At 39.1% G+C, this 24,631-nt stretch overlaps 1 protein-coding gene across 3 annotated transcripts in view; it reads left to right on the top strand.

Moving 5' to 3' along the window:
* Nucleotides 1-11,547, top strand: part of LOC131692064 (cholesterol transporter ABCA5-like) — a 31,706-nt gene extending 20,159 nt beyond the window's left edge. For all 3 annotated transcript variants that reach the window (XM_058978916.1, XM_058978914.1, XM_058978915.1), the window contains exons 8-12: nucleotides 9,219-9,493; nucleotides 9,554-9,691; nucleotides 9,750-10,420; nucleotides 10,481-10,821; nucleotides 10,950-11,547. In XM_058978916.1, coding sequence (XP_058834899.1) covers nucleotides 9,219-9,493; nucleotides 9,554-9,691; nucleotides 9,750-10,420; nucleotides 10,481-10,821; nucleotides 10,950-11,056 — 1,532 coding nt within the window. In that variant the 3' untranslated portion in view covers nucleotides 11,057-11,547. The remainder of the gene's footprint in view (nucleotides 1-9,218; nucleotides 9,494-9,553; nucleotides 9,692-9,749; nucleotides 10,421-10,480; nucleotides 10,822-10,949) is intronic.
* The last annotated feature ends 13,084 nt before the right edge of the window (nucleotides 11,548-24,631 follow it).

Here is a 24,631-nt window from a genome sequence, read left to right as displayed (position 1 = left end):
AAATAAATCTGTTTTAAATTATGAAACAAACCGCTGTACTGAAGATATAATTATGTCAGTCCTATTACCACATAAAACACCTATATAACAAAAACGCTGCAGAATTGGTTTAATAATACAATGTTTACACTACAGAGTTATAAAACGTTATAATAATTAGCAACAAGAAAAATGTCACCAAGATAGCATAAAAACCCGTTTTAACTGATAGTGCGAACGTTGCATAACAATGTAATTTATCAAATAATTTCATTTTTCCACCACTAATCGATCAAGAAATACTTACACTTAAGATTGTTTACTTAAGTTCATTAGTACATTATTGAAAATTTAAATGGAAAATGAAATTTCATATTTTATGGAGAATCTGTATATTTCCGTTGGCGGGCGTGGGTTTCCTCATCACAGCTCTCAATATGGAACTTTTCTTTTGAATATATTTTCTGGACAGACCAGCCTATTTTTACTAGATGGATCAGCCAAATAATGCCAATCACCTAGTGAGATACTTGATTAATTAATAGATTACCGTTAAAAGACCTTCAATAAATTATGTTTTAATGGGGAGGGTATATAGCAAATTGTAACATATCAAAACAGGCGAGTGAACAAGAACGTGTGTCGATATGTGTGATAGATAAAAAAGCTATATTTTTAATGTCACCGTGGTCGTGTCCTGTACACAACCCTTTAATTTTTTTCCTTAAACGAAAAATCTGTTCAAATATTATTGGGTGAGATGATCCAGGGCTGTCGAGAGCCGCGTCGGGCCCCAAGGCTTGTAATACTGCCGGACCCTTTTAAACCCGAGACTTTAGTTCAACATGAGCTAGTATCTCTTCAGCCATGGGTAACTCGTGAGTCCGTGGTTTCTATTAGTCTCCGGTTGACTCTTATTGCCATATCCACAGATAGCGTGCCAAACAGGTGAATTTCGACAGGTTTTGATTCCGTGTATTCGTACCTCGTTTGTGTCATCGCCTATATATACAAAGGTACTGACTTCATGTTGCCACATATACAACAATATATTTCGTTACGCAAAACATACGCTTCTGCTTGATTGATGGTCTGGAACATAATCAGCACGCTATGTCTAACATAGTGAAATTGTAGGGTGTGCTTTTCTTAGCTCCATTTGTACTTTTAACAATGGATCTTAAGGAACGCCTCGAAAAGTAAACAGTAGTACAGTTTGACCACAATTGGCCAGAATCGTAGAATCGTCACTCATTTTTTTCGACATAGTGGGTTGGAATACGATATTTTGCTTCTACTGTGGCAAAGCGACACACGGATTGATTTATTTGCTGGTAGCGATGGAGCAGTTTTTAACTTTTGTTGTAAGCAAGATGAGAAGGTAGCATATGCAGCTCGAAATTTTCATTCAAATTTATTAACTCAAAAGGGTTGACAATTTACATAAGTTTATCTCATATTGAATCCAAGAAAACCGTTTCTAATCGTAGATTTTATGCAGGTTTTGTTAATAAACAATGTTATATGTCTAACGTAGGAGCCGGTTTTGATATGCTGTGAGAATATGTAGGACCCGACAATAATATAGACACAGAACGCTGTAATTATTTGCAAATTAAGCAACTGCGAATACAGCGGGCACCCGAGTACTACTGCGGTTGGCTGAACTGAACTGATTTGGTTTCTTTATTTCGCACATTATAATTGGGTTATTACAGACATCACAATCATTTTGGCGAGACCCAAAATCACCGTTCTATTTCAGCACAATGCAAAATTTCTTGAACGTACTTTATAGTACAATACAAAAATACAGAAATTATCCATTTTAATCACCGGTTAATTAAGGTTAGTCTACCTTCTCATCCCATTCGGAGTAGAAGCTAAAAATCGCTCCGCTATAGATACACGACAAAAACGACTGCAGACGAATTGTATTGCTATTGATTTTTGGAAATGTCGTGTAAGACCAGCTACTCGAGAAGTGAAACAATTACTAAACGTGCAGATTTGTGCTCAATCCGGGAGAAGTTAACGCCCTGCAAATGCACAATATCAAATATTCAGAAGCACAGTTATTCGTTTCGAGGAACAGCGTACAGCACACCAACGAAAGCTGCCACTTTAACAGCATATGTAGGCAAGGGCTCCAGAGAAATTCGCTTACATGAATTATCTTCATACACCCTTGACATCGTGATTAACAAATTGATGTCAAGGCACGGAGAAGTGGCCTCCATAACAGCTGAAACTTTGCCTTTTCTCGGGTGTCCCTAACGTTGTTCTTGTGGTGAGAATGTTTCCGTACAAGCCAACTCCTTCACACGTAACCATTTTATGCTGATCAACTGAAAGTGGGACGTTTTATCAGACAACACTGGTTATGCACCCATGGTAGATTCCTATGCGCGAATTCTGCAAAGATACCAGAGGCTGCACCACGGAAAGCATTGTACAAAAGCAGCTAAAAAAAGCCCGCCTACTAGAACCGTAAACATCACACCATTATCTTATGTCAAACCACAATCGGCTACAAAACCAATATCTACGGATCTGACAGGAACAAATATCCACTCAACCACAATCGCGCCCAGTGCCTCCTAGCGAACAACTGGCACCACCAGCAAAGAAGCGAACGTAGACGAGGACGGATGCGTTTGGCCGTGCGCTAGCATTCCTGTTTGAAGCTCTATTGCTTTCTTCGAAAATACTCTGAATTGGCTTCTCAATATTTTGCAGTGTATTCCATCGATTGAAGTAATAAAACTCGTTGTACACGAAGTAGACAACTAAGAACACCCTTAAGGCTCAAGTTACTTTCTTTGAGCATGTGTAAGAATTGAACGCTTGGATGTATGCGTATGAAAAATTGTGTACGACTTTGCCGCTGATTTGTCCTTATAAAGCATTCATTAAACTCGAAAAGAAGAAAATCAGTCCATTAATTAGATTATCAGGATTCAAATTATGCAAAATAGTTGGTTGAACTGGAGTCGACTGTTTACATTTTTTAGGTTAGGTCTATGGCTTTGCAGTATAATTTTTAAGCAAAAACAAACTAGTTTGTCTTCATCCGACGTTTCGGTCCGTTTGGGACCTTTTTCGAGGATTCGATAATTGTTGTTTTGTTGTCACATCTGTTGTTGTACAACAATGGATTGTCATATGATTTTTCAGGATCATCTGTTCCGATCGTGTGTAGTATTTTCGTGATCGAAGCGCTCGTCTTTTCTTCCTCTGAATTCGGCTTAGTCAATATCTTTCAACTAACTGCAGTTAGTTGAAAGATATTGGAATATCTATAGACAATATGATCTTAGCAATATGTACGAAAATCGTTCGCGATCAATTTCTGATAATTTGAAAGGAGCAATATGAACTCTGAATAGCCGGGGGATATTGCGTCTTATTAACAATGATCATTTCCACAGTTTGTAATACAAATCAAGCGTACAAAAAGAATAAAAGATATCTCAAATGGATGTGAAGAAATTCATTGCGAAATATTAATGACAAGTGGGCATCTCCACTCTCTCTATCAGACACGTTTCCATAGTACTGTACTGGATAATTTTGAAGACAGAACCAGGAGTGCGATTTTATGAAGTTATCAGTTTAGCTTCTGATGACCCTACATTTTTTGACAGAATGAAGTTCTGGAGAGTTGAAATATTTACCACTGTTATGTCAGTGATTCACTCAATATAGAATGGACAAAGGCTATGATGCAAAACCTTAAGGTCCGTTCGGGTTAAGTCTTCGGTTTGGATCAATACCTTGATCTAGATACTCCTAGCATGTTGTTAGTCGCCTCTTACGACATTGGAGCAGGTTCCCAGTGGTTTTATTCTTGGCTGAAATAGTGCAAACAAATTTTAGCCCGAAGGACACCACACGGCTTGTTAAAATTTTGCTACAATGGATGAAAAATATTTTTTTTTGTTATTGCAGCCTGTGATATAGACGATTTTTGTAATTAAATCCACATTATCCTTTAAAACCTTAAATTTTTAAATGACATTATCTCTCAAATTGTCCAATCTAGTTCAGCGATCTTAAGTGGACAAATGCGTCAAAATGTTGGCATTGATGCAAATTTTACTTACCATCCTTCAAATATGCAGCAAGATTTTTTTTAAGATAAACCGACATTAGACAGATATTGCTTCACTCTGAGCAAAAGACGTACCTACATGTACCGACGTTGAATTGTTTCTAATCTAATCGTTGTAAAGAGGAATGAGTGTGGTAAATGTTGTTTGTTCAGAAACTAAAACGTCAAACTGTTAAGCGCGATTTTTACTTCTTTTGAAATAATAACAATTTTCAAAAACCTATAATTTTAGTAGCTAACTCGCGAATCAATTTGTTTTCATATTTTTTGTCAAGCCGCCAATTTCTAGTCTCCTTGTGCGCTCGACGCTCCCTCATCTTTCTCGATTGAACACAGATAGCGAAAGCCTTCTGATGTCAGCAAGTTTATATTCTTGGTATAGATCGTGGTTCATTAGTATGTTCCACTCTCAATTCTCCCATACGCCGTCGATTATTGAGCGCAGAATTATTTTATAAAATCCATCGAGCACTAAAAAGCTCTCAACCGCAACTCATTGTCGTGCTGAGCAACAGAGAGTATCAGAAATTTGTATAGAGCAAGATTTGGACGTGTCCGCAACGAGAGTTCGATTCAATTCGCATCGGCTCCAATAATATCGTTCACGAGCCCTAGAAGCATCGTTTTCCACCTTTGAGTGTTATATCGAACAAGAACATGCTTCTCTGGTTATTCTGCCGCTAAGTTTTCACCCATCTAGCCGTATGTCACGATCAGTTTTCTTGGAAATTCTAGCAGAAGCGATAGCTGCCCAGTTCGTTTTGCTTCACTGAATCGTACGCTTTCTTGAAATCCACAAACAGATGGCGAGTCCGCTAGTCGTATTTTCGAAATTTTTCCAAGAGTAAACAACTGGTACGTAGTGTCATATGTTTTGGTATGCACCGTCAGACAATTTAGCCGACGGACGTAGTCTGTTTAACAGAACAAGTAACTCATAGTCGATATTGAGGATTGTTATGCCTAGATAGATATAACACTTGAGTATATGACCTTTTTAGTAGAGAGGGCATGCGGTCATCCAACCAATACGAAAGCATTACTTGTAAGTAGGGGTTGGTCCACTACTCGGGTTCTTATTTGCCCGGCGTACCCTTCTTTTCAGGGCGGCCTAGGTGCCTCTACAGAATTTCGGATTTTCGTAACAACAAAAAAATTAAAGGGTTGTGTACAGGACACGACCACGGTGACATTAAAAATGTAGCTTTTTTCAAGAGCGTGCAAATGAATTTTATCTATCACACATATCGACTCACGTTCTTGTTCACTCGCCTGTTTTCATATGTTAGAATTTGCTATATACCCTCCCCACCAAACATAATTTATTGAAGGTCTTTTAACGGTAATCTATTAATTAATCAAGTATCTCACTAGGTGATTGGCATTATTTGGCTGATCCAGCTAGTAAAAATAGGCTGGTCTGTCCAGAAAATATATTCAAAAGAAAAGTTCCATATAGAGAGCTGTGATGAGGAAGCCCACGCCCGCCAACGGAAATATACAGATTCTCCATGAAATATGAAATTTCATTTTCCATTTAAATTTTCAATAATGTACTAATGAACTTAAGTAAACAATCTTAAATTTAAATATTTCTTGATCGATTAGTGGTGGAAAAATGAAGTTATTTGATAAATTACATTGTTATGCAACGTTCGGACTACCAGTTAAAACGGGTTTTTATGCTATCTTGGTGACATTTTTCGTGTTGCTAATTATTAAAACGTGTTATAACTCTGTAGTGTAAACATTGTATTATTAAACCAATTCTGCAGCGTTTTATGTTATATATTCTGACTGGATAAACTGGGAAAACAATTTTAAGTCCAGTAACGCTTAAGACATGGCTTGAATTTGAATCGAAAAAGAACACCCGCTTAAACTGCTGCTGGGACGGTAAGTTCTGTTTTAAAATTTTCCGTTGTGTGCAGTACGAAACAAAAGTGTATGAAATTAGAAAACAAAAAGTTCTGCTGGGAATGTGATTGTTTCCGATGCAATTACACTCAGATTTTTCACGCAGGGGATACAGGCCGTGTAAATGAAAACCGCATAAATTTAAAAAAAACGCGTTAATGAAAACCGCGTAAATTTCAAAATCCGCGTAAAAAAACCTGAGTGTACTCTCCTATATAAAATACTACGCTGCTGAACAGTGCAATAACTACAGAAGCACGTTGTCAGATGCCTTACTGATAAAAAACATATAACCGAAATATGAAACATGAAAACCAATAGGCTCTTTACCCTACGCAGCTACAAAGCGCCGTGAACATGGATTAACAAGTTACAACGCACACGCATGCATAAAAATAAATAGGGTGATGAGCCTATTTGCGCCATGTTTCTATTATCACCCTACCCATTTGAAGCCGTTGGTTAGAGCAGTGTCTGCCATCTTTGTTCAACGCATTGAGTCAAATGGTGGCGCAACAATAGGGGCACTCGATTCGAGTTTTCATTGTGCTCAAACACGAGAATTTTACTGTTTTCAACGCATTTGTGTTATTATATTGGTTCTTATCAACGAAGCAAAGCGGTTGATGTCAATTTTTACGCATTCCATTGATTGTAAGGCAAGAAATTACCGAATTAGTGAGGCACCTTGCTTAGTATGGTGAAAATAGGCTCATCACCCTATATTGTTTCAAACGCAACACTCTTAAGCAGCACACACCGTATTGAATTAAATCCAAACCACCCCGCCCACCCACTTTGCAAATCATTCTGTGACACCGTGCTGGTACCCGAAAAATCCGCACACGGCCACCGCTGCCGAAAATGCATAGCGTCTACCGCTTATTGTAGTGCCCAGACGCTGCAGTCATGATCTTACCCGTTCGACATAAGAACAAAAACTGATTCAAACGGGTACGCGTCACCTCTATTTATAAACTAACCGTATATGGTTTAGTCACTTAGGTGCGAGTGTGTGCAAATGCCAAAGTTACCGAAAATCGATAGCGCTTATTGCATCGCCCGGAGACGATGTAGCTCGTATGGGATAAGAGCAACAACTGGTTTAAACGGACATGCGTTGCTTCTATTTATGACTTTTCGTGTTTCATTGAGCAACTAAGCTGCCCTCTCTTGACGGCTTTGTCTGAGAAATCTGCCTCACGAATGGTAATTTTCCTGTTTTTCGTGAACTTTTTAATTTTACCAATTTCCAAAAGTCTACTTTTATTGAGGAGGTATTAAATTATTACCAATATTTAAGTTAGGTGTTTCTGAATCGGTTGGTGTATGAATGATTAAAATCCATCTAGTAATATCGGAGTTATAAGCGTGCAAACCTTACATAGTTTCGTTACATGGGAGATAGTTTAGATTTTAGAATGACACCTAGCCCCAGATAGTGGAGTAAGACATTTTTAATGTCAAAAAGGGTAAACAAAACAAAATAAATTACTAAATTTACCGACTTTATTGTCCTCCAACTCTCCACTTTACTGTTGCTGCTGGTGACTCACTGCTGCGGGCGGAAAGGCTGGCGGTTTCCTCCGACCGGCCGGGACAACGACCGCGTTTTCCTTTGGTCGTTGGCTGCTCCGGCAGGGGTCTTTAACAATTAGCTAGGGAGGTGAGCTTGGCTCCTTTGTTGGAACCTCCCTAGCGACGTTGGTGACAAATCACCGGATTCACTTGCTCCCCGCAAGGAATCCTGGAAGACACCGCAGTGTTCTTCCCAGGTGGAGCCGTTGTCCTACCTGCTTCCCTCTCCTTGACTGTTAGCTGCAGAGGAGAGCAAGGCTCGTTCGACTTATCCTCTGCAGCGAGGGGCGAGCGCGTCGGATCCTTAACTGTTAGCCGGGGAAGCGAAAACTTCTTTCCAATTAGCTTCCCCCGACGGCGATCCTGCACCACTAAATTCACTTGTGCCCGAACCACGGGCCGGCACGTATGACGGATTTAATTTGCCGTCACACGCGCGCTGGAACGTTTTCTAGTGGCGGAAAAATCCTGAGAAACTTCTAAACGGACGTCTGTCTATCGCCGTGGTTCGTCACTTTCTGTCTTTTTTTTTCGTCACACAACCAACACCAAAAAAACGCACATCCCGCATAGCTGTCATCGCTATGGTAGAGTATTGTCCACACACTTTTTGCAGCGAGAGGAGAGCGGTTACCCGACTAAACCCTATGTTATTAATATACAAATATTTAACAAAAATTACTACATCTATCAGATCTACCAAAATCGTTCACAAACAAAAATATAAACAAAATTTAACGTAAAAAGCGAACGATCATATGGAACGTGGTGAGCATAACTTTACGTAAACAATACACTCTACGGAGTGTATACGTAAAAAAGGTATATTTTAACCCAGTGCTAAATTGTTACCCTGATACTTCATCTCTATCACGCAGTGGATTGCTTCGTACTACCGGTCACTTCCGATTTTTAGAAGTTTGAACAGGATTCCGTTATTGCCAACGGCCTTACTATTTTTGATCTCTCGAATTGCGATTCGCACTTCGCTTGACGTGGTTGGATTCATGCGTGACGAATGAAAAAAATACTTTTAAAGTCATGTAAATAAAAATAAAGTAAAAAAGTGGTTGGATTCAAAGCGTGTTAATCATTCTCAATCCTTATTGATAATTGTGCTATCTCTAATTATTGTTACGCTGTTCGATTGTTTGACATGGCTCAATGCGTTAGCTTAGGTGGGGGGGGGGGGTGAAGTGTAAAGGTTTCAGTGTGAAAAAAAACACTTCTTTTATGATTTTTTTTTAGAACTTTGCGTGAAGCAAATTTATTAAAAAACTTTTTGTATGTTATATTTCTATGCTAAAATATCGACAAGCGACTTGGTGACGAAGCTTTTTGTAGAACGTCTCTGAAAAAAACATGATTTGCGGCGTTACCTGCCATTCAAAAACTAACCGATTTCTTTCAAACTTTGCATACACATTCTATGTTAAAAAAAAAACCTCTACGTTGAGTTTTTGAGATAATTTTTCAATTATGGCTTATGGCCTTATTGTATGATCCGACAGACCAGGATGCTAGATGCATTCTACTTTAAAAAACGAAGCAACATATTATAACGACGGATTTTTCGTAAATCGTAATCGTAAATATTCTGCTAAAACCCTAATTTTTCCCCCGATTTCAGAGGTAAAAGCAGCCATCGCCTTGCACTACGTATTCTCGCTGCTTAACCCGATGTACATTCCGTACGCGGCGGTATACTTTGTCGATCGGGTTTACATCGCCTGCCGGCTAAGCTCGGCCTGCGCGGAACTCTCGATGGCACACTACATGACGGAGGAGATGATAGTGATGGTATGCGGATGTCTGCTGCACATCCCCATCTGGGCGTTCTGTTTGCGTATTTCGGATATCGTGAAAAGCGGAGGTCGCATGCGGGACATGTTTCATCGTGCTCCGGTAGAAAAAAAAATTGACGCGAGCGTCGAATCAAGTTTACACACAGGATTTCTCTTTCAGAGTGAGGAAGATATTGTGACGGAAGAGCAATGCATCGGCGAGTACGAGGATGAAGATGTGCGAAATGAAAGAGCCAAAATATTTCGTCTCACTAGTCAGGAGCAGGCAAGCCAAACGCAACCAGTAGTTTTGGTGAAGGTTGTTATTGGGTAGCATTCTGACTAACGCCAAACGTACTAAAGTATCTTATTTTCAGAGCCTACGAAAAGAATTCTCGCAAGAATCACTGTGTTCGTCATGCTGCTGTTGCTCAGACGACGAACCCCCTAGAAAGAAGGTATCCGTCCGAAGCCTTTCGTTTGCCGTGGATGCCGGTGAAGTACTCGGTTTGTTGGGGCACAATGGTGCTGGAAAGACAACCACCATGAAGATAATGACCGGAGAAACGGTACCTACAACGGGAATGGTTCGTGTTGCCGGTCACAGCATTACCATCAATCAGGATGATGCGTTCAAGACGCTGGGCTACTGTCCGCAACATGATGCGTTGTGGAAGAACATTACGGTACGGGAGCACTTGGAGCTATATGCTCGTATTCGGGGTGTCTGTAGGAAGGATTTGAATCGTCTGGTTACCACCTATCTCACTGGACTGCATATAAACGAGCATGCTAATAAGCAAACTCAGCACTGCTCCGGTGGAACTCGTCGGAAGCTAAGTTACGCAATGGCGATGGTTGGGGCTCCTAAAGTGGTTCTGTTGGACGAACCGTCCACAGGGATGGATCCCAAGTCGAAGCGATTCCTGTGGGATACAATATTGGCAAGCTTCCATGGTAAACGATGCGCAATGCTGACAACTCACTCGATGGAGGAAGCGGATGCTTTGTGTTCACGTGTCGGTATTATGGTGAAGGGCGAACTGAGGTACTTCCAGCGTAGATACAGCACATTGTGCAGTAGTTTAACTATTCTATTTGTTCGCAGGTGCCTTGGTTCCACACAGCACTTGAAGAATCTGTACGGTGCGGGTTATACGCTGGAAATTAAGTTGAAGCACGTCGAAAGTGTGTACAGTGAAACGCCTATAGAAAGTCAACCTAGCAGCAGCCAGGAGCAGCTACAGTTGGACCAGAGCGTAGATCACATTGCTGCGACTCCGGTCATCAGTAATTGTATCGACAATCGATCGATGGCGTTGCGTAACTTCGTGACAGATCTCTTCCCTAGTGCCACGCTGGAAGAAAGTTTCGCAGACCGGCTGGTGTACTCAGTGCCACAGCAGGTCGTCAGTTCGCTGGCGGAGTGTTTTTCACGACTCGAGAAAGGTAAGTGTGATTGATTGCTGCTTTGGGTTCCTCGCTTGTTGTTAACCGATGTCGCTGGGATGGGGTAGCGTTAATTGATTGTGGCCTACACCTATATAATAGATTTACCTATCTATACTCCCGAACAGCCAAAACAGAACTGGACATCGAGGAATACTCATTTAGTCAAACCACGCTCGAGCAGGTGTTCCTGAAATTTGCGCACTACGACGAAGAAACCTCCAACGTGCAGTAGTGCGTCTGTCCCGAGCTTCCGACGCAAGGCGACTGTACGCTGGGCGTGTGCGCGCTTGCCAGATTGGGACGCGTTGTTTCTGTATAAATGATAAGCTAATAACTAGCGATAAGTAAATTTAATTGCAAAGTAATTATTTAATTATAAAAAAAATAAAAGCATCTTATAAAGACAACATGAAAAAGGGAAACCCAAACCAGCTAAATTGATTAATCGTAACGAATAACTCTAAATTACAAAGATAATAAAAAGTGAAATTACAATAAGACAAAATTGAAAACAACAAAAAGACATGGAACAAGTGACAAAAGACCCACGGGAGTAATCATAATACGAAATTTAGATTACCTACACGAGGGGAAAGTGATCCAAAAAATGAGGGCTAAATCGTAGAATTTGATTTACATCTGTGATTTATTACGTTGAGTAAACCAAAAAATTGATAAAACCCGAACGGTGAAAACATACGGTTCAATAAAATTGCAAGATAATGAGTTGTTCTAGTCCAAACAGAAGAAGAACGACAAAGAAATCCTGAAGAAGCGGTGTCGGTCGTAAAAAGTGATGATGAGTCATGCTCTACCACTGACCATGCGATAGACTTGGAACGGCCAACTTCTCCAAGCAGAAGGGGCAAGATTCTTCACATTTTCTTTCGAGCCTGCCTGGCCCTAGTTTTCTGTTCTAAATATATATCTGATTCGCTCTAGAATACCTATCCGGTTTTCAATTTCATAGTATTTGTTTCTCTTAGTCCTAAGTTTGCAGAAAATAGCCAAAAAATGATCAGGTAGAACTTTGCGGCATTTAAAATATAGTAGCATAAAATCTCTATAATTGAAATAAAAAATATCCTGTCCTTTCCCATTTTATCCACAACAAAAAACACATTTTCGTCGGTGATGCTAGGTTTATCAAACCAAAATCCACTCACTCACCTTAACCAACAAAAGCAATAACCGAAATTTTTTAAATTGCTTTCAAACAAACCAAACTTAATGCAATTAGGAACGAAGCGAGTGATTAACCTGATTAGGATACTGTGAGTGTGGTCTTGAGCAGGCAAACAAGACTACTTGCTGTGAACTTTTCAGGAAGGAGTACTGTGTCTACTTACCCGCATGTTCAGTTAAAATAGATGGAGTATTCAATGACATGGAGCGCACACGCAGAGATCAGTTCAGTATGTAGCTATTTTCGGTAAATTTAAGTCTAAGGGAAAAGAATATTATGAAAATTGAAAAACTGACAGGTATTCTAGAGCAAATCAGTTACAAACTTAGAAAGGAGAACTAGAGCCAGAGTGCTCAGAAGTGTACGCGAATAAATCCTTCACTTATATGCAGTTTTTGGACGTAACGTATTATCGCCCGATTTTTGGTTTAGAAAATACGCACAGTTAGAAATGCGAATGAAAAGATTGATGAAAGCTAATGGGCATCGGCGAAACAACGAAAGTAACATCGATGAGCAACCGAGGCTGGTCGTCAAACGATTAGATAACGTAGTTCTCACAAGTATCCTATGTCATTCCTCCACGCGAGTCTAACTCTATTGATGACATTTTATCCTTAGATCGGCGACGACTGGGTGCTATCAGCCTACTGCCGATAGTAGCAGAATGAGAGGGCGCGAGCGGATCTAAGCGTGAAAACACTACCGTGAAAAGCGGTCTTGTGGCAACGGTTATCGCGACATAAAACATGTTGTCTGGTCGCGCGCCAAGTTTTGGAGTACCAGACCTTAGCTAAACGATTCTCTTTGGGCCCGCGGATTCCCAACAAACGTTCCGGACCGGGATGTGCTGGCTATTCGCGAGATCCCCTATTCGATTCGATATCTTTTTTATGTCATTCACAATACCCTACTACGAGATTGTTAGAAAATCTTATGCTGCAATACTGGAATTCCAATGCTAACAGCGGTATTAAGACCACCGCGAGCTAATTTGATCCAGTCCTAACCAGTATTGTATTGCCACAATAGATCTAAGTACTGGTCGCAGTGGTTCGTCTCCAACAAAAAAACAGTATTGAACTAACTCCTGATTGGTCGTTTTGCCAATCAAAAGCGTTCGCAAAATTTTCTAAAAGATTTTTTCTGGATAATTTGCATAAACATCAACATTACTTGCAAAATAATTAAATGTTTTAAATGATGATATAGTTACGCAAAATGCCAATAGAAATACCAATAAAAATAAAATTTTAAATCCAGCTAGATTTATAAATTCTTGGTTTAGGTGCGATCTTTGGGGTACAATTATTTCAGCAATTGTGAAAAATATGCAAAAGGAAGCGTGAAGCGATGGTCGATTGTTGTGTTTAAGGTTGAACAGAGAATGGGCAAAAATCGAAAACGAAAAAAGCAGTTTTTTTCTACGCCGTGTGTTAGATCTTCATAAAAATCAATCAGCAGTATTGTAACAACGTTCTACATAAGCTGATTGATTTTTATGAGGTCTAACGGTGTGGAAAAAACTGCTTTTTTCGTTTTCAAGTTTTGCCCATTCTCTGTTCAACCTTAAATTTTCGACAGGTCCTAGTAGAGAAAATTAAGAAGAGCAAGAAGTCAGTTGTCGTCTTAGTGTATAATTAATCACGAAGCGAGATAATGGCATTAAAAGCGCCTGTGGTAGAATATTTAAATCATATTAAATTTCAACAATGTCTGTACTTTCTCGGTGTCGGAACAGAAGTCATATTTACAATTATTTCAATTTGTAGTTTCGTAGTTTCAAGAGCTTTATATCGTTAAACAAAGAAATTGGCACTGTCAAACTAACGCAAATGTGTCGAGACGAATAAACAAACTGAAGGAAAAGTTTCTAATCGTATTCTGGGCAAACTTTTTATAAGATTTGTTTTTTCATATTAAATAAAATAAACATTTTCCACGCTAACTCCCTTACTAACTTTCAAAGTTATGCTCAAAGCCGGAGAGTAGCAATATTTTCAGGTACTCACAAAGCATTGTATGAAAAAAGCATATGACGAGCCACTCCATTGGACATATTGATGGGTACGTGGTCACTAAAGAGGTTAGAATAACAAAGACTTCAGCTTCTACAGCTGAATTGCGATTCCAAACGGAACATGGCGTCTCCTTGTTATTCTAGTTTCTTTAGTGGTCACGTATTAATGTCATAAGTATTAAAATATAAAAATTGGAATATGATCAATATGTCGGTTAGAAGGAAATCAAAGTGTCTGCATCAAACTTCATTAGCAAGAGTGAAAATATATTCAAATTATTTTACAAATTCTAGAAATCCATGACGCATGCCAAACTTTCGAATGAATTTCTATACATCGATAAGAATTCGAATTCGTTAACTGACAATGAACGTAGAGGAAGATCGTCTGAATCGAGTCCTAGGTCCGAATCGTTCGCTGAATCGTCCAAATCGAATCGCAGCAATCTTTGAAAAAGTAGACAGCACATGGTGATAAACGTCAGTGAAAGGTTTTCTTCACCGGACCAAGTATTTAGCATTTTATTAATTTCCTGTGAATTTTAAATCCTTTCTGAAGTGTAATAATTATTAATGGATTTCGAATCTGTTAGTTAAACAAGTGCAGGTATCTGTGAGTTGTCAGACGTGGTGTGCAATACAAGTTTTGAATTTATATAAGAACGCTCTCAGTCTGAGAGCATCTTCTATTTTCCAATTAGGATCGGATCAATTTAATTAGTTTGTACGATCGCTTGTGTTCATGTTGCAGCATAATGTAGGTTCTAGTTTGGTAAGTAATTTTCACGATGGATTTATTTTTACCGCCAGATGAACAGGCGACATTGAAAAGATAATTGTAATTGTGTAAGTTATCGAAAGAGGAACATACTACCATTTCCTAATAGTCGATTTTTACATAAAATCTCACGGTTTCAAAAAATCGATTTTTTTCTTTGCTTAATTTAAATATATATGTATGTGGGAATACGTCACAGAAAAGATTTGGTGAAAATCATATTCATTGGCATGTTTCTGGGAACCGAATGGTACCAATTTCCGGCCGTTTCTGAGATACTAAGCACGGCGCACCTCCAGCGCCATCTTAAGACTACGCGGGGCCCCTGGGCACTCCTGAGCTATAGGACCCCTATAATTGAACAGGTATAAAAAGCTGTAGTAATAGGATGATAAAAAAGATTCCCAGCTTTACGGTATCGTTTCCAGTCTATACCACTCGAAGACTCTTTTCTAAATTTAAGCCAAATCAGTCAACCGTGTTGACATTACTTTGAAAATAAAGTGGGATTTCGATTATACTGAGAGCAAAGACGATTTCGAATTCCACACCGAGGGTGCCGATGTCCAAAAATCTGTGGGATTTTTCAATCAGACACGCACAATCGTACGGAATTCGGCGGAAAATCAGAATAAACGTATTACACACGCGGTACAGTTAAGACTCGGCTTTTATTCTTATGCTTTTGTTCAGAGTGATACAGGAAGTAGAAAAAAAAAACGCTTTTAATCCACCTAACAGTGTGATGAGACATTTCTTATAACTCTTATCACTCTTCGGATATTATATCTTTTGAGAACATTTATAACTTGATGCTTCGCGATGTTTTTGATAACACATACTACATGGGATTATGGCAGGACACAGAGAATCGCTCAAATCAGCATAGGACAACATCAGTGCTAGAAATCTCAAACCAAATCAATGGGAAAGCGAAAAAATGGCCCATAAAATAGACATACCAACGAATTTTTGTTAATGCTCTGTTAATAAAATATCTAAATTGTGGTGGGAAAACTGAATTTTCCTAAAGGGGTTATATATTGTACTGAGCCAAAAAAATCGAAATTTTTTTTGAATCGATTTGAAGTTTATATTTTACTCAAATTTCCAATGCGACTGCGAACTAAGAAATCAACGCTTTTTCTTGAAAAGGGCGATACTAGCAGTGATACCATTCAAAGAAAATCAACAGTGAATATTTCCAGACTTGGTTTTATTTCCTATTTAAGAACTATTGTGTTTTTTTACATCCTAGATTGCATGATTCAGTGATCGAAACCCAAAACTTCATAAAGTATTTAAAATTATTAAATTAAAATTTGTTTTTGCTATTCAAATTGACAAAATGATAGTATCGCCCCTTTGGCGATTGTTTACTTTTTCGGTCCCACCTATCAGCATTGAAGTATCGCCCTCACGTTTTTTTACAATAACTACCGTTTTACACCGCCGATTTCGTCCGGGTTTTTTCAATAGCGATCATTGTTACTATTTACAGCTGGTATCAGCTTGATAATCCAAAAAAAAAAATACGAAAATAACAGTTTCGCCTCTAAACTGCTAGCAAAAAAAGTATCGCCCTGTTTGTTTGCATGGAGCGTGGAGGGCGAAACTTTAAATAAACAAACAAAAATACAGTTTCGCCCGTTGTATCTTTTGTAAACTACAGCAAAAGATAGAAAGAAAGCAATATCGTAGAATCAAAATTTTTAGGTTAATTTGTTGCGTTTCAAAGCCCTCATTCGCATGTATGAAAAAAGCCTTATGTTTACATTTGTAATTATCGCCCTTTTCACAAAAAAGCGTTGAAATGAAATCGCAGCTCCTGATATCACGCTATCTCAGAAGTGCATGCGTGCATAGTTTCAAATTTTACTTCGACATCGACTTTTTCTAAAGGTGACTTCCCAGTCTCCCAGTATCCTTGATTTGAATTATTATCGCTAATCCTAATGCCAAAGAACAAATAAAAACCTCTCGAAAACGAATCGTTTGGGAAAATCATCATCATTACTGGAATTTTCATTTTCACGAATCTTTTCGATAACCTTCCGTCACTTGCGTTAATGCACTGGGTGTACAGTGCTCTGAAAACCTAGCGAAGTCGTCTTAGGGCACCAGCGGGTCTAATTCAGAGCCATCTGCGCGGCGAGTTAAATCTGTAAACAATACTAAAAATCAATTTCTATTCCATAATTTTCAGTTCAGCAATTCAGGAGATTGTGTTCACCGCAAGCCATGAAAAATAGACTACGTTGTGAAGCGATGGTCACTATTTATTAAAAAATCACGGTTAAATAAAAAATAAAACTATTAAAAAATTTCAAATAGTTTATAATTTTCACAAACATATTAGGAAAAATTGTTTAATAAGCTTTCGTAATATTGTGTATGAAAAAAGCTGAAAATTTCAGTATTTTCTCTATCTGCAACATATAAACCCTTAAGTATACCAATTAATTGGTATACGAATTGGAATAGGTTCGCCAAATTTTGGAAGAAATCTATAAAATAACCCCTTGAAAGCTACCTAAAAATTGTTGTAGTTCGATGCAATAAAAAAATCCCCGAAAATGAAATGCAATAAAGACCCATTTTTATCAACCTCATGGTGTACTTTAGGCTGACAAAATGGGGACATTGACTAAATCGGGCAATTTTTTTCTTTATAATAAACTGAAGCTGTTAAAATATTCTTCCCGTCCCTTGATGTAGTCTGATAATTATTTCTGATTATGATGAACTTTTTATTTTTGCATATTTCCATCTTCATGATAAGGAAAACATGCTCAAGAAAGAATTTACTCGAATTCAGTCTTATTCGTCTGCTAGAGCGCATCAAACATATGTTCATATTTGGATGATAAAATCGGGGTTTCAATGTATTATAATAGATATTCAGCATTCGAAGAAGTTTCTTGTGAACGAGTGCAGAACGAATTTGTTTCTACTTACTTGAAGTCAGCGGCGTAGCCAGAAATTCTGTTTAGTTGGAGTTTGGTGATAATCGATCATTCTGTCCAAACGGCATAATTCCTAAACAGTAATTTTTAAAGTTTTAAAATTATGCAGAATTAATTTTTCAGAAAATAGTAACAGAGTTCGTGTCTTTAGCGAATTTGTTGAGACCTGAGAAAATTCACCATAAATACTTCTTGGACGATATACCGTCAAAATAATTTTATCAAATGATGCGCTGTTTAACGTTTGTAAAACTCATCGAAGATACTAAACCTCCGAAATTGGCGGTTTCAAAATGATGTTATCTTGACCTTAAATTACTGTTTTTGACCTATACATATAATTGGTCATACAACAAAAATCAAATTCCCATCAAAATCGATCAGGACCTGCTAGAGTCGAATGGAAATCGTCATTTTTCATAAATTTCTCTCTACATTCGGAAAGTGTTATCCTCGTTATTAATCATATTACGTTTTCGTCTCAACTCGACGCATTCCCAAAATAAAAACCTGTTTTAATCCACCTAGTGGTGCAATTGTGCTTGTTTCATTTGTCCAGACTACGATTACATGGCTGGTTATGTTCAATACAATGGTGGAAATGAATATTTCATGTTCAGTACGATTTACACATACATACAATGGATCGACAGCCACGATCTTGAGATACCATGTGATACTGAAACATCGCTTGAAACCAGCGGCGGATCATGGAGAAAGATCCGGGAGGTCCAGGTCCTGCCGAAAATTTTCAACTTGTTAAGAAATTTTAAACTAGTTGTAATTTTAAAGTAGCAACCCCTCACTGCATACTCCCTCCGGGCCGGTATGATTGACGATTTTTAGAGTGATTGCATAACCTTTCTATATGAGAAAGGCAAAAATGTACCAAAGTCCAAAAAAGTCAATTTTTGTCAAACATCTCAATGTTTCATGCATTTTAAAGTCATTTGGCATCAAAAATACAAATTTGATTTTGAATTTTTTTCATTTCAGTTTATATGGGAATTTGCTGTGTGATTGCACTCTTCAACTCGTAACTCCGGAACCGGAAGTCCAATCAATAAAAAAAATCAATAGCATGGGAAGGTTGTACCTTTCATTTGAGACTAAGTTTGTGCAAATCGGTCCAGCCATCTCTGAGAAACAGAGGTCACATTTTTTCCACATACACACATACACACACAGACATTTTCCGATCTCGACGATCTCAGTCGATTGGCATATGACACTCGGCCCTCCGGGTCGGGATTAGATTGACGAATTTTAGAGTGAATGAGAAAGGCAAAAACATTTTTAGCAAATGTTGAAAGTTATGCATTTTTTTGGTGAGCAGTTCTATGTTTCATAGACATTAAATCAATTTTAACTTCGCATCCTATTAAATAAAGACCCTTATTACAGTACATCTCTACAAAAACGAGCTCAATTTGAAAATAAATCTGATCATTATGATTGATTACAGAACTCTGGAATTTTCTATTAGAATGTTTTCAGGCAGGACTATTAGACAACTGTGAAATCAAGACCAATATATCAGCTACATATCAGGACCCCATTCCGACAATTTATCAAAAGTCCTCATGATGTTTACAACAACAGGTTATCAATCTACGGATCAGATAATTGTTATTGTAATATTGAATTAAATCAGTCTGCATCAATAAATTTTCAACTTCAATCCAATATTTTTCTTGGGTGGGGGGGGGGGGGTGTGGGGTTGTATGGTGTAAAACCCCAAAACCTTCTCTTGGCTACGCCGTTGCTTGGAGTTATTTACTTCGCTTTTCATTTTCCGATATGTTTCAGATCGATCCGATGGTCATAAGTTAGAAAAATTGCAGTCAGAAGGTTAGCACAAATGAACATTTTTGCACTGATAAGTTATCAAGTTCCTTCCAGACAACTTGGAAGTATTCGGTATCGGTTTTATCGAAATAATGTTTGGCTTATTTCAATGGATTATTACTATATTGAACAATAAATAGGCGACAAAGAGAAATCCCCAAACAATAAGCCATAACTTTTAAAGTATTCAAAATAGATATTTGAAGTCTTCAGTAAAGTTATTCGCAAAAATAAGAGCTACAAATTTGCTGAAGGCATAATTTCGATATAATCACTTCCACGAAAATTTGTGAAAATATCTCACTCATAGGGGGATTAATCAGCAAAAGCACAATACCAAAAGAAAGGGCATATTGCCTCCATTAAATTCTCCGAAGATACTATTGACCTAAAATAAGCCGTTTTGGCGTTAATAATAGATTACATGTTTTTGGTCATATTTCTGGCAATGGGAAATGATAAAAATCTTTCGTCCGCATTTAATATTAAATATCTCTTTTGATAATAGTCCGATTTCAAAAATCTATAGCTTGTTCGAAAGGTATTCGTTAAAGCTGTCTAAAAACATATAAATTGTTAATCTATATTGTCAATTTCGGCAGATAATTTAAAAAAACTGCAAAAAACGCCTTTTTTACGCATTCAAACATTTATATCTTGGAAACTAAACATCAGAATCAAAAACAAATTATTAGCGTTCATACTGTTTTTTAGTTCTTTCATTTAAAATTGGTTTGGATAAGATCGGTTCAGCCATTGCTGAGAAACACGAATGAGAATTTGTTCGTTACATACACACACACACAGACACACACACACACACACAGACATTGTCCCAAATCGTCGAGCTGAGTCGATTGGTATATAAGACTCGGCCCTCCGGGCCTCGGAAAAAATCTTGAAAGTTTGAGCGAATTCTATACATTTCTTTTATAAGAAATGTAAAAAGATACATGAAAGAGAAAATACACTGTTATGCGCAAATGATAAGATTAACTCTAAAGCTTATAGAAGCCGTGTTGCTAGTATCGCTACACTCCTCCTCAACACTGGCTTCCTAATTCTCCAGGCCACTCAATCGTCGAAGTTGTTCAACTCGTATACGTGCCACTGGCTTGGTGAGCAGATCAGCAACCATTTGTTCTGATGGGCAGTACACGTACTTGATAGCTCCAGTTGTATTCAAATCCTTGACGAAATTGTACTTCGTATCGATGTGCTTCGTCCGGTTGCTAAATTTTTCCGACTGTATCATTTTTAAACAAGATTGGTTATCCTCATACAGCTGAACCGTGTGAACGTCCTCACCCAAATCACGTAAAAGTTGCTGAAGCCAAATCGCTTCTTGCGATGCCTCAGACAAGGCTACGAATTCGGCCTCCGCTGTGGATAAGGATACACAGGTCTGTTTGCGGCACGCCCATGATATTGTACCGCCACAAAACTTGAACAGAAATCCACTGTTTGATTTGCGATCCATTCGACATTCAGCCCAATCAGCGTCAGCATGACCTACCAGTCCAGATTTATCTTCACGACGACTCAGTCGAAGTTTTAGATTGATCGACCCCTTAAGATAACGCACAATTCTTCGCAATTCAGTCCAGTCTCGTTGTGTAGGATTTGAAAGTTTTCGGCTAAGAATCGACACAGGAGCTGCTATATCAGGTCGGCTATTCACTGCAACAAACAGCAACTTCCCCACTAACCGTTGATATTCCGAGTTATCTGCAAGAGGTTTAGCTTCGGTGTCCTGTTTGAAATAACCAACATCAATGGGAATCTTAGATGATTTGGAATCGTATAAGCCAGCTGACATAATGATATCCGCTATGTACTTTTGCTGCGAGATGTGGAAATCACCGAAACTATCGCGTTCTACTTCAATGCCGACATAATTACGAACTTCTCCAAGACTGACGATTTCAAAGTTACGAGCTAGTGTCTTGCTAATCAATGTAATGATTTCTTCCTCCTCACTGGCGATAATCAGATCATCAACGTAAACCAAAATATAACAGCGTTTATCATTCACCATTTTGCTATACAAACACGGATCCGCGTTGCTTCTCTTGAAACCGCCACCTTCAAGTACATGATGAAGTTTTATGTTTCACGAACGAGCACTTTGCTTTAATCCGTATATGCTACGTTTCAAACGGCAGACCTTGCGTTCAGCACCCTTGACGGCAAACCCCGGAGGCTGACGCATTAACAACTCCTCCTCAAGGTCGCCGTTTAGAAATGCAGTTTTAATGTCATACTGTTTAACGACCATTCCTCGCTTCGCTGCAACAGACATGAGAGTTCTAAAAGTAGTCTGACGAACAACGGGTGCGAACACTTCGTCATACTCACTTCCATATTGCTGGTTGTAGCCTTGCGCTACGAGCCTGGCCTTGAATCTGGTAATCTTCTCGTCCGCAGTGCGCTTGAGTTTAAATATCCACTTGCACCCCAATATTCGCTTTCCTTGTGGGGCATCGACCAACTCCCAGGCATCACAGCTATTAATCGATTCGAGTTCATCCAGCATCGCTTTCTTCCAGTTTGCACTATCCGCACCTGACAGCGCTTCCTTTAGTGTTCGGGGCTCCTGCTGAACTGCAACTTCCGCCGAACAAGCATACCGATTTGGTAATTGACTCTTGGTTGTCCTGGTTGACCTTCTCAGTATATCTTCATCATTAGCAGTCGTTGCATCCTCCCATACGTCTGGTTCTTCTGGCTCTACCACAGCTTCTTCATTTTGCTCAATCACAGCTGGAATCTCTGCCGCAGTTTTCGATAAGGGTACAACAACTTTGCTACATGGGAACTGATCTTCTGCTTCAGACACAAAACTATTCAAAAATTTCACATCCCGATTAATCGTGATCCTTCCAGTCGAAACGTCGATCAGACGATATGCTTTTGAAACCTCGCTAAAGCCCATAAACTTAAGCTTTCTCGCCTTGTCGTCTAGCTTGCACCTTTTTTCTTGCGGAATGTAGCAGTACACGTCAACGCCAAATGGATGCACGTGACTGAGATTCGGCTTTACTCCATGCCAACGTTCATACGGCGTTACTGGAATTGTACGAGAAGGAAGACGATTTTGAAGATAGTTTGCTGTTACTATGGCTTCACCCCAGAACCGGTCATCAAGCCCTGCCTGAATCAACATGCAACGGGTCATTTCTACAAGATACCGGTTTTTACGCTCCGCAATACCATTTTGTTGAGGAGAATGCGGTGCGGTGAACTGACCAATTATGCCATTCTGCTTCCAAAATTGACGAAAATCTTCCCCAGTGTACTCTCCACCGTTATCCGAGCGAAGTATCTTAGGCCTCCTACTAAACTTTGTGGTAATCATCTCAACATACTCGCGCAGTTTCTCCAGTGTCTCCGATTTTCGCTTCAGAATATAGACAACTGTATACTTGCTAAAGTCATCCACAAACGTAAGAAAATAGCGCCTCCCGCTCAACGTTGCTGTACGCATAGGTCCGCAAATATCCGTGTGAATCAGATCCAAAACGCCCGACGATTTGCTGTTGGACGCTTTTGGGAACGGCACTCGGTGCATTTTTCCACGAATACACACTTCACACTCTTCCGAACAGTTGCATTCTTTAATCTTCATACCCGATACCATTAATGGGAGCTTCTTTAGTGCGTCACTGTCTCTATGTCCAAGTTTGCGGTGTCATTCATGAATGCACTCGGCGGTCTCGGTCACCAGCGATACCGTTTCATTCAGCAATTTCATTACGAATAAATTATTCCAAAGTTCGGCCACTGCACCAACTGTCCCGTTTCGGCTGATAGTCGCACCATTTGCATCAAAGTTCACTTTGTACCCTTTGCTTACTAACCGCTTCACTGAGAGTAAGTTTGCTTTCATTTCAGGCACCAGCAACACATTATCTACTGTGATCACACAACCTTTGTTCACATTGTCAACAGCAATCAATTTCCCGGAACCTCTTCCTACGGATCTTACTTTCATTCCGTTAGCGACACTCACATCTTCTCTGACACTGTTATCAAACGATCCAAAAAAATCACGACTGTTCGCAATATGGCACGTCGCACCGGAATCTAGAATCCAAACACCCGGTACTATATCACCGGCTGCAAACGCCCAGTCGATCTGCACAGCACTGTTAGCCTTATTATCAACTTTTTCATCCTTGGGTGAATTTTTCTTCTTGTTTTCCTTCCACTTCTTCCACTTATCACAGCTCGCTTTCTTATGGCCCGGCTTTTTGCAAAAATAGCACAAAACTTCCCTACCGGCTGCAATATGCAAAGCTGCATGTGCATTTTTATCTCCGTCCGTTCGATTTGCCTTCTTCAACCACTCGTCGATTAATTTGCCTTTTACGAGATCTAAGGTTAAATCTGCGTCCGGCCTCGCTTCTAAAGCTGTCACTAGAGTCTCGTACTCTTCTGGCAGGCTACTAAACAAAATGGCCACCAACCACTGATCGTCTAAAACGGCATTTGTTTGCAAGCCGTTTAATTTTTCCACCAAATTCGTCAGCGTTACAATGTGTGCCTCCATATCACCGTTATGCTCCAACCGGAGACAGGCCCGACGAGAGGGGGGGTCAGGGGGGGCAACTACCCTGGGGCCCGGGTCTGTTTTGGGGGCCCGCATTTTTAACTGAATTATATTTATTTTAGTTTAATTGTTGAAGTTTATTGTTTCTGTTGACACTGCAATTAAATTACAATTACAATTACAATCAAATACGTTCCAATCGTTCCAATGGTTTTGTGAAGTACGTGAACGTAACCCAATTAGATTAATTTAACAGTGCAATTGAACCATTCGGGTTTCATTTATCGCAAGCGTTTTTCAAAGTGTGCAGAATGAAGTGGTATACAATTTATCATATTCTTAGCTAACTGTTACTAATAAAAGTTGGATATTTTCGGAATGGGGTTGACGAGTAGATGACGAAAATCAATGTATGAAGCCATTTTAAAAACCAAGATGGCGAATTCCAGTTAAGACA

The sequence above is a fragment of the Topomyia yanbarensis genome, chromosome 3, assembly GCF_030247195.1.
Source record: "Topomyia yanbarensis strain Yona2022 chromosome 3, ASM3024719v1, whole genome shotgun sequence".
Taxonomy (NCBI): Eukaryota; Metazoa; Arthropoda; class Insecta; order Diptera; family Culicidae; genus Topomyia; species Topomyia yanbarensis.
Note: the sequence above shows the minus strand (reverse complement) of the source record. Positions and strands in the feature narration are given on the sequence as shown.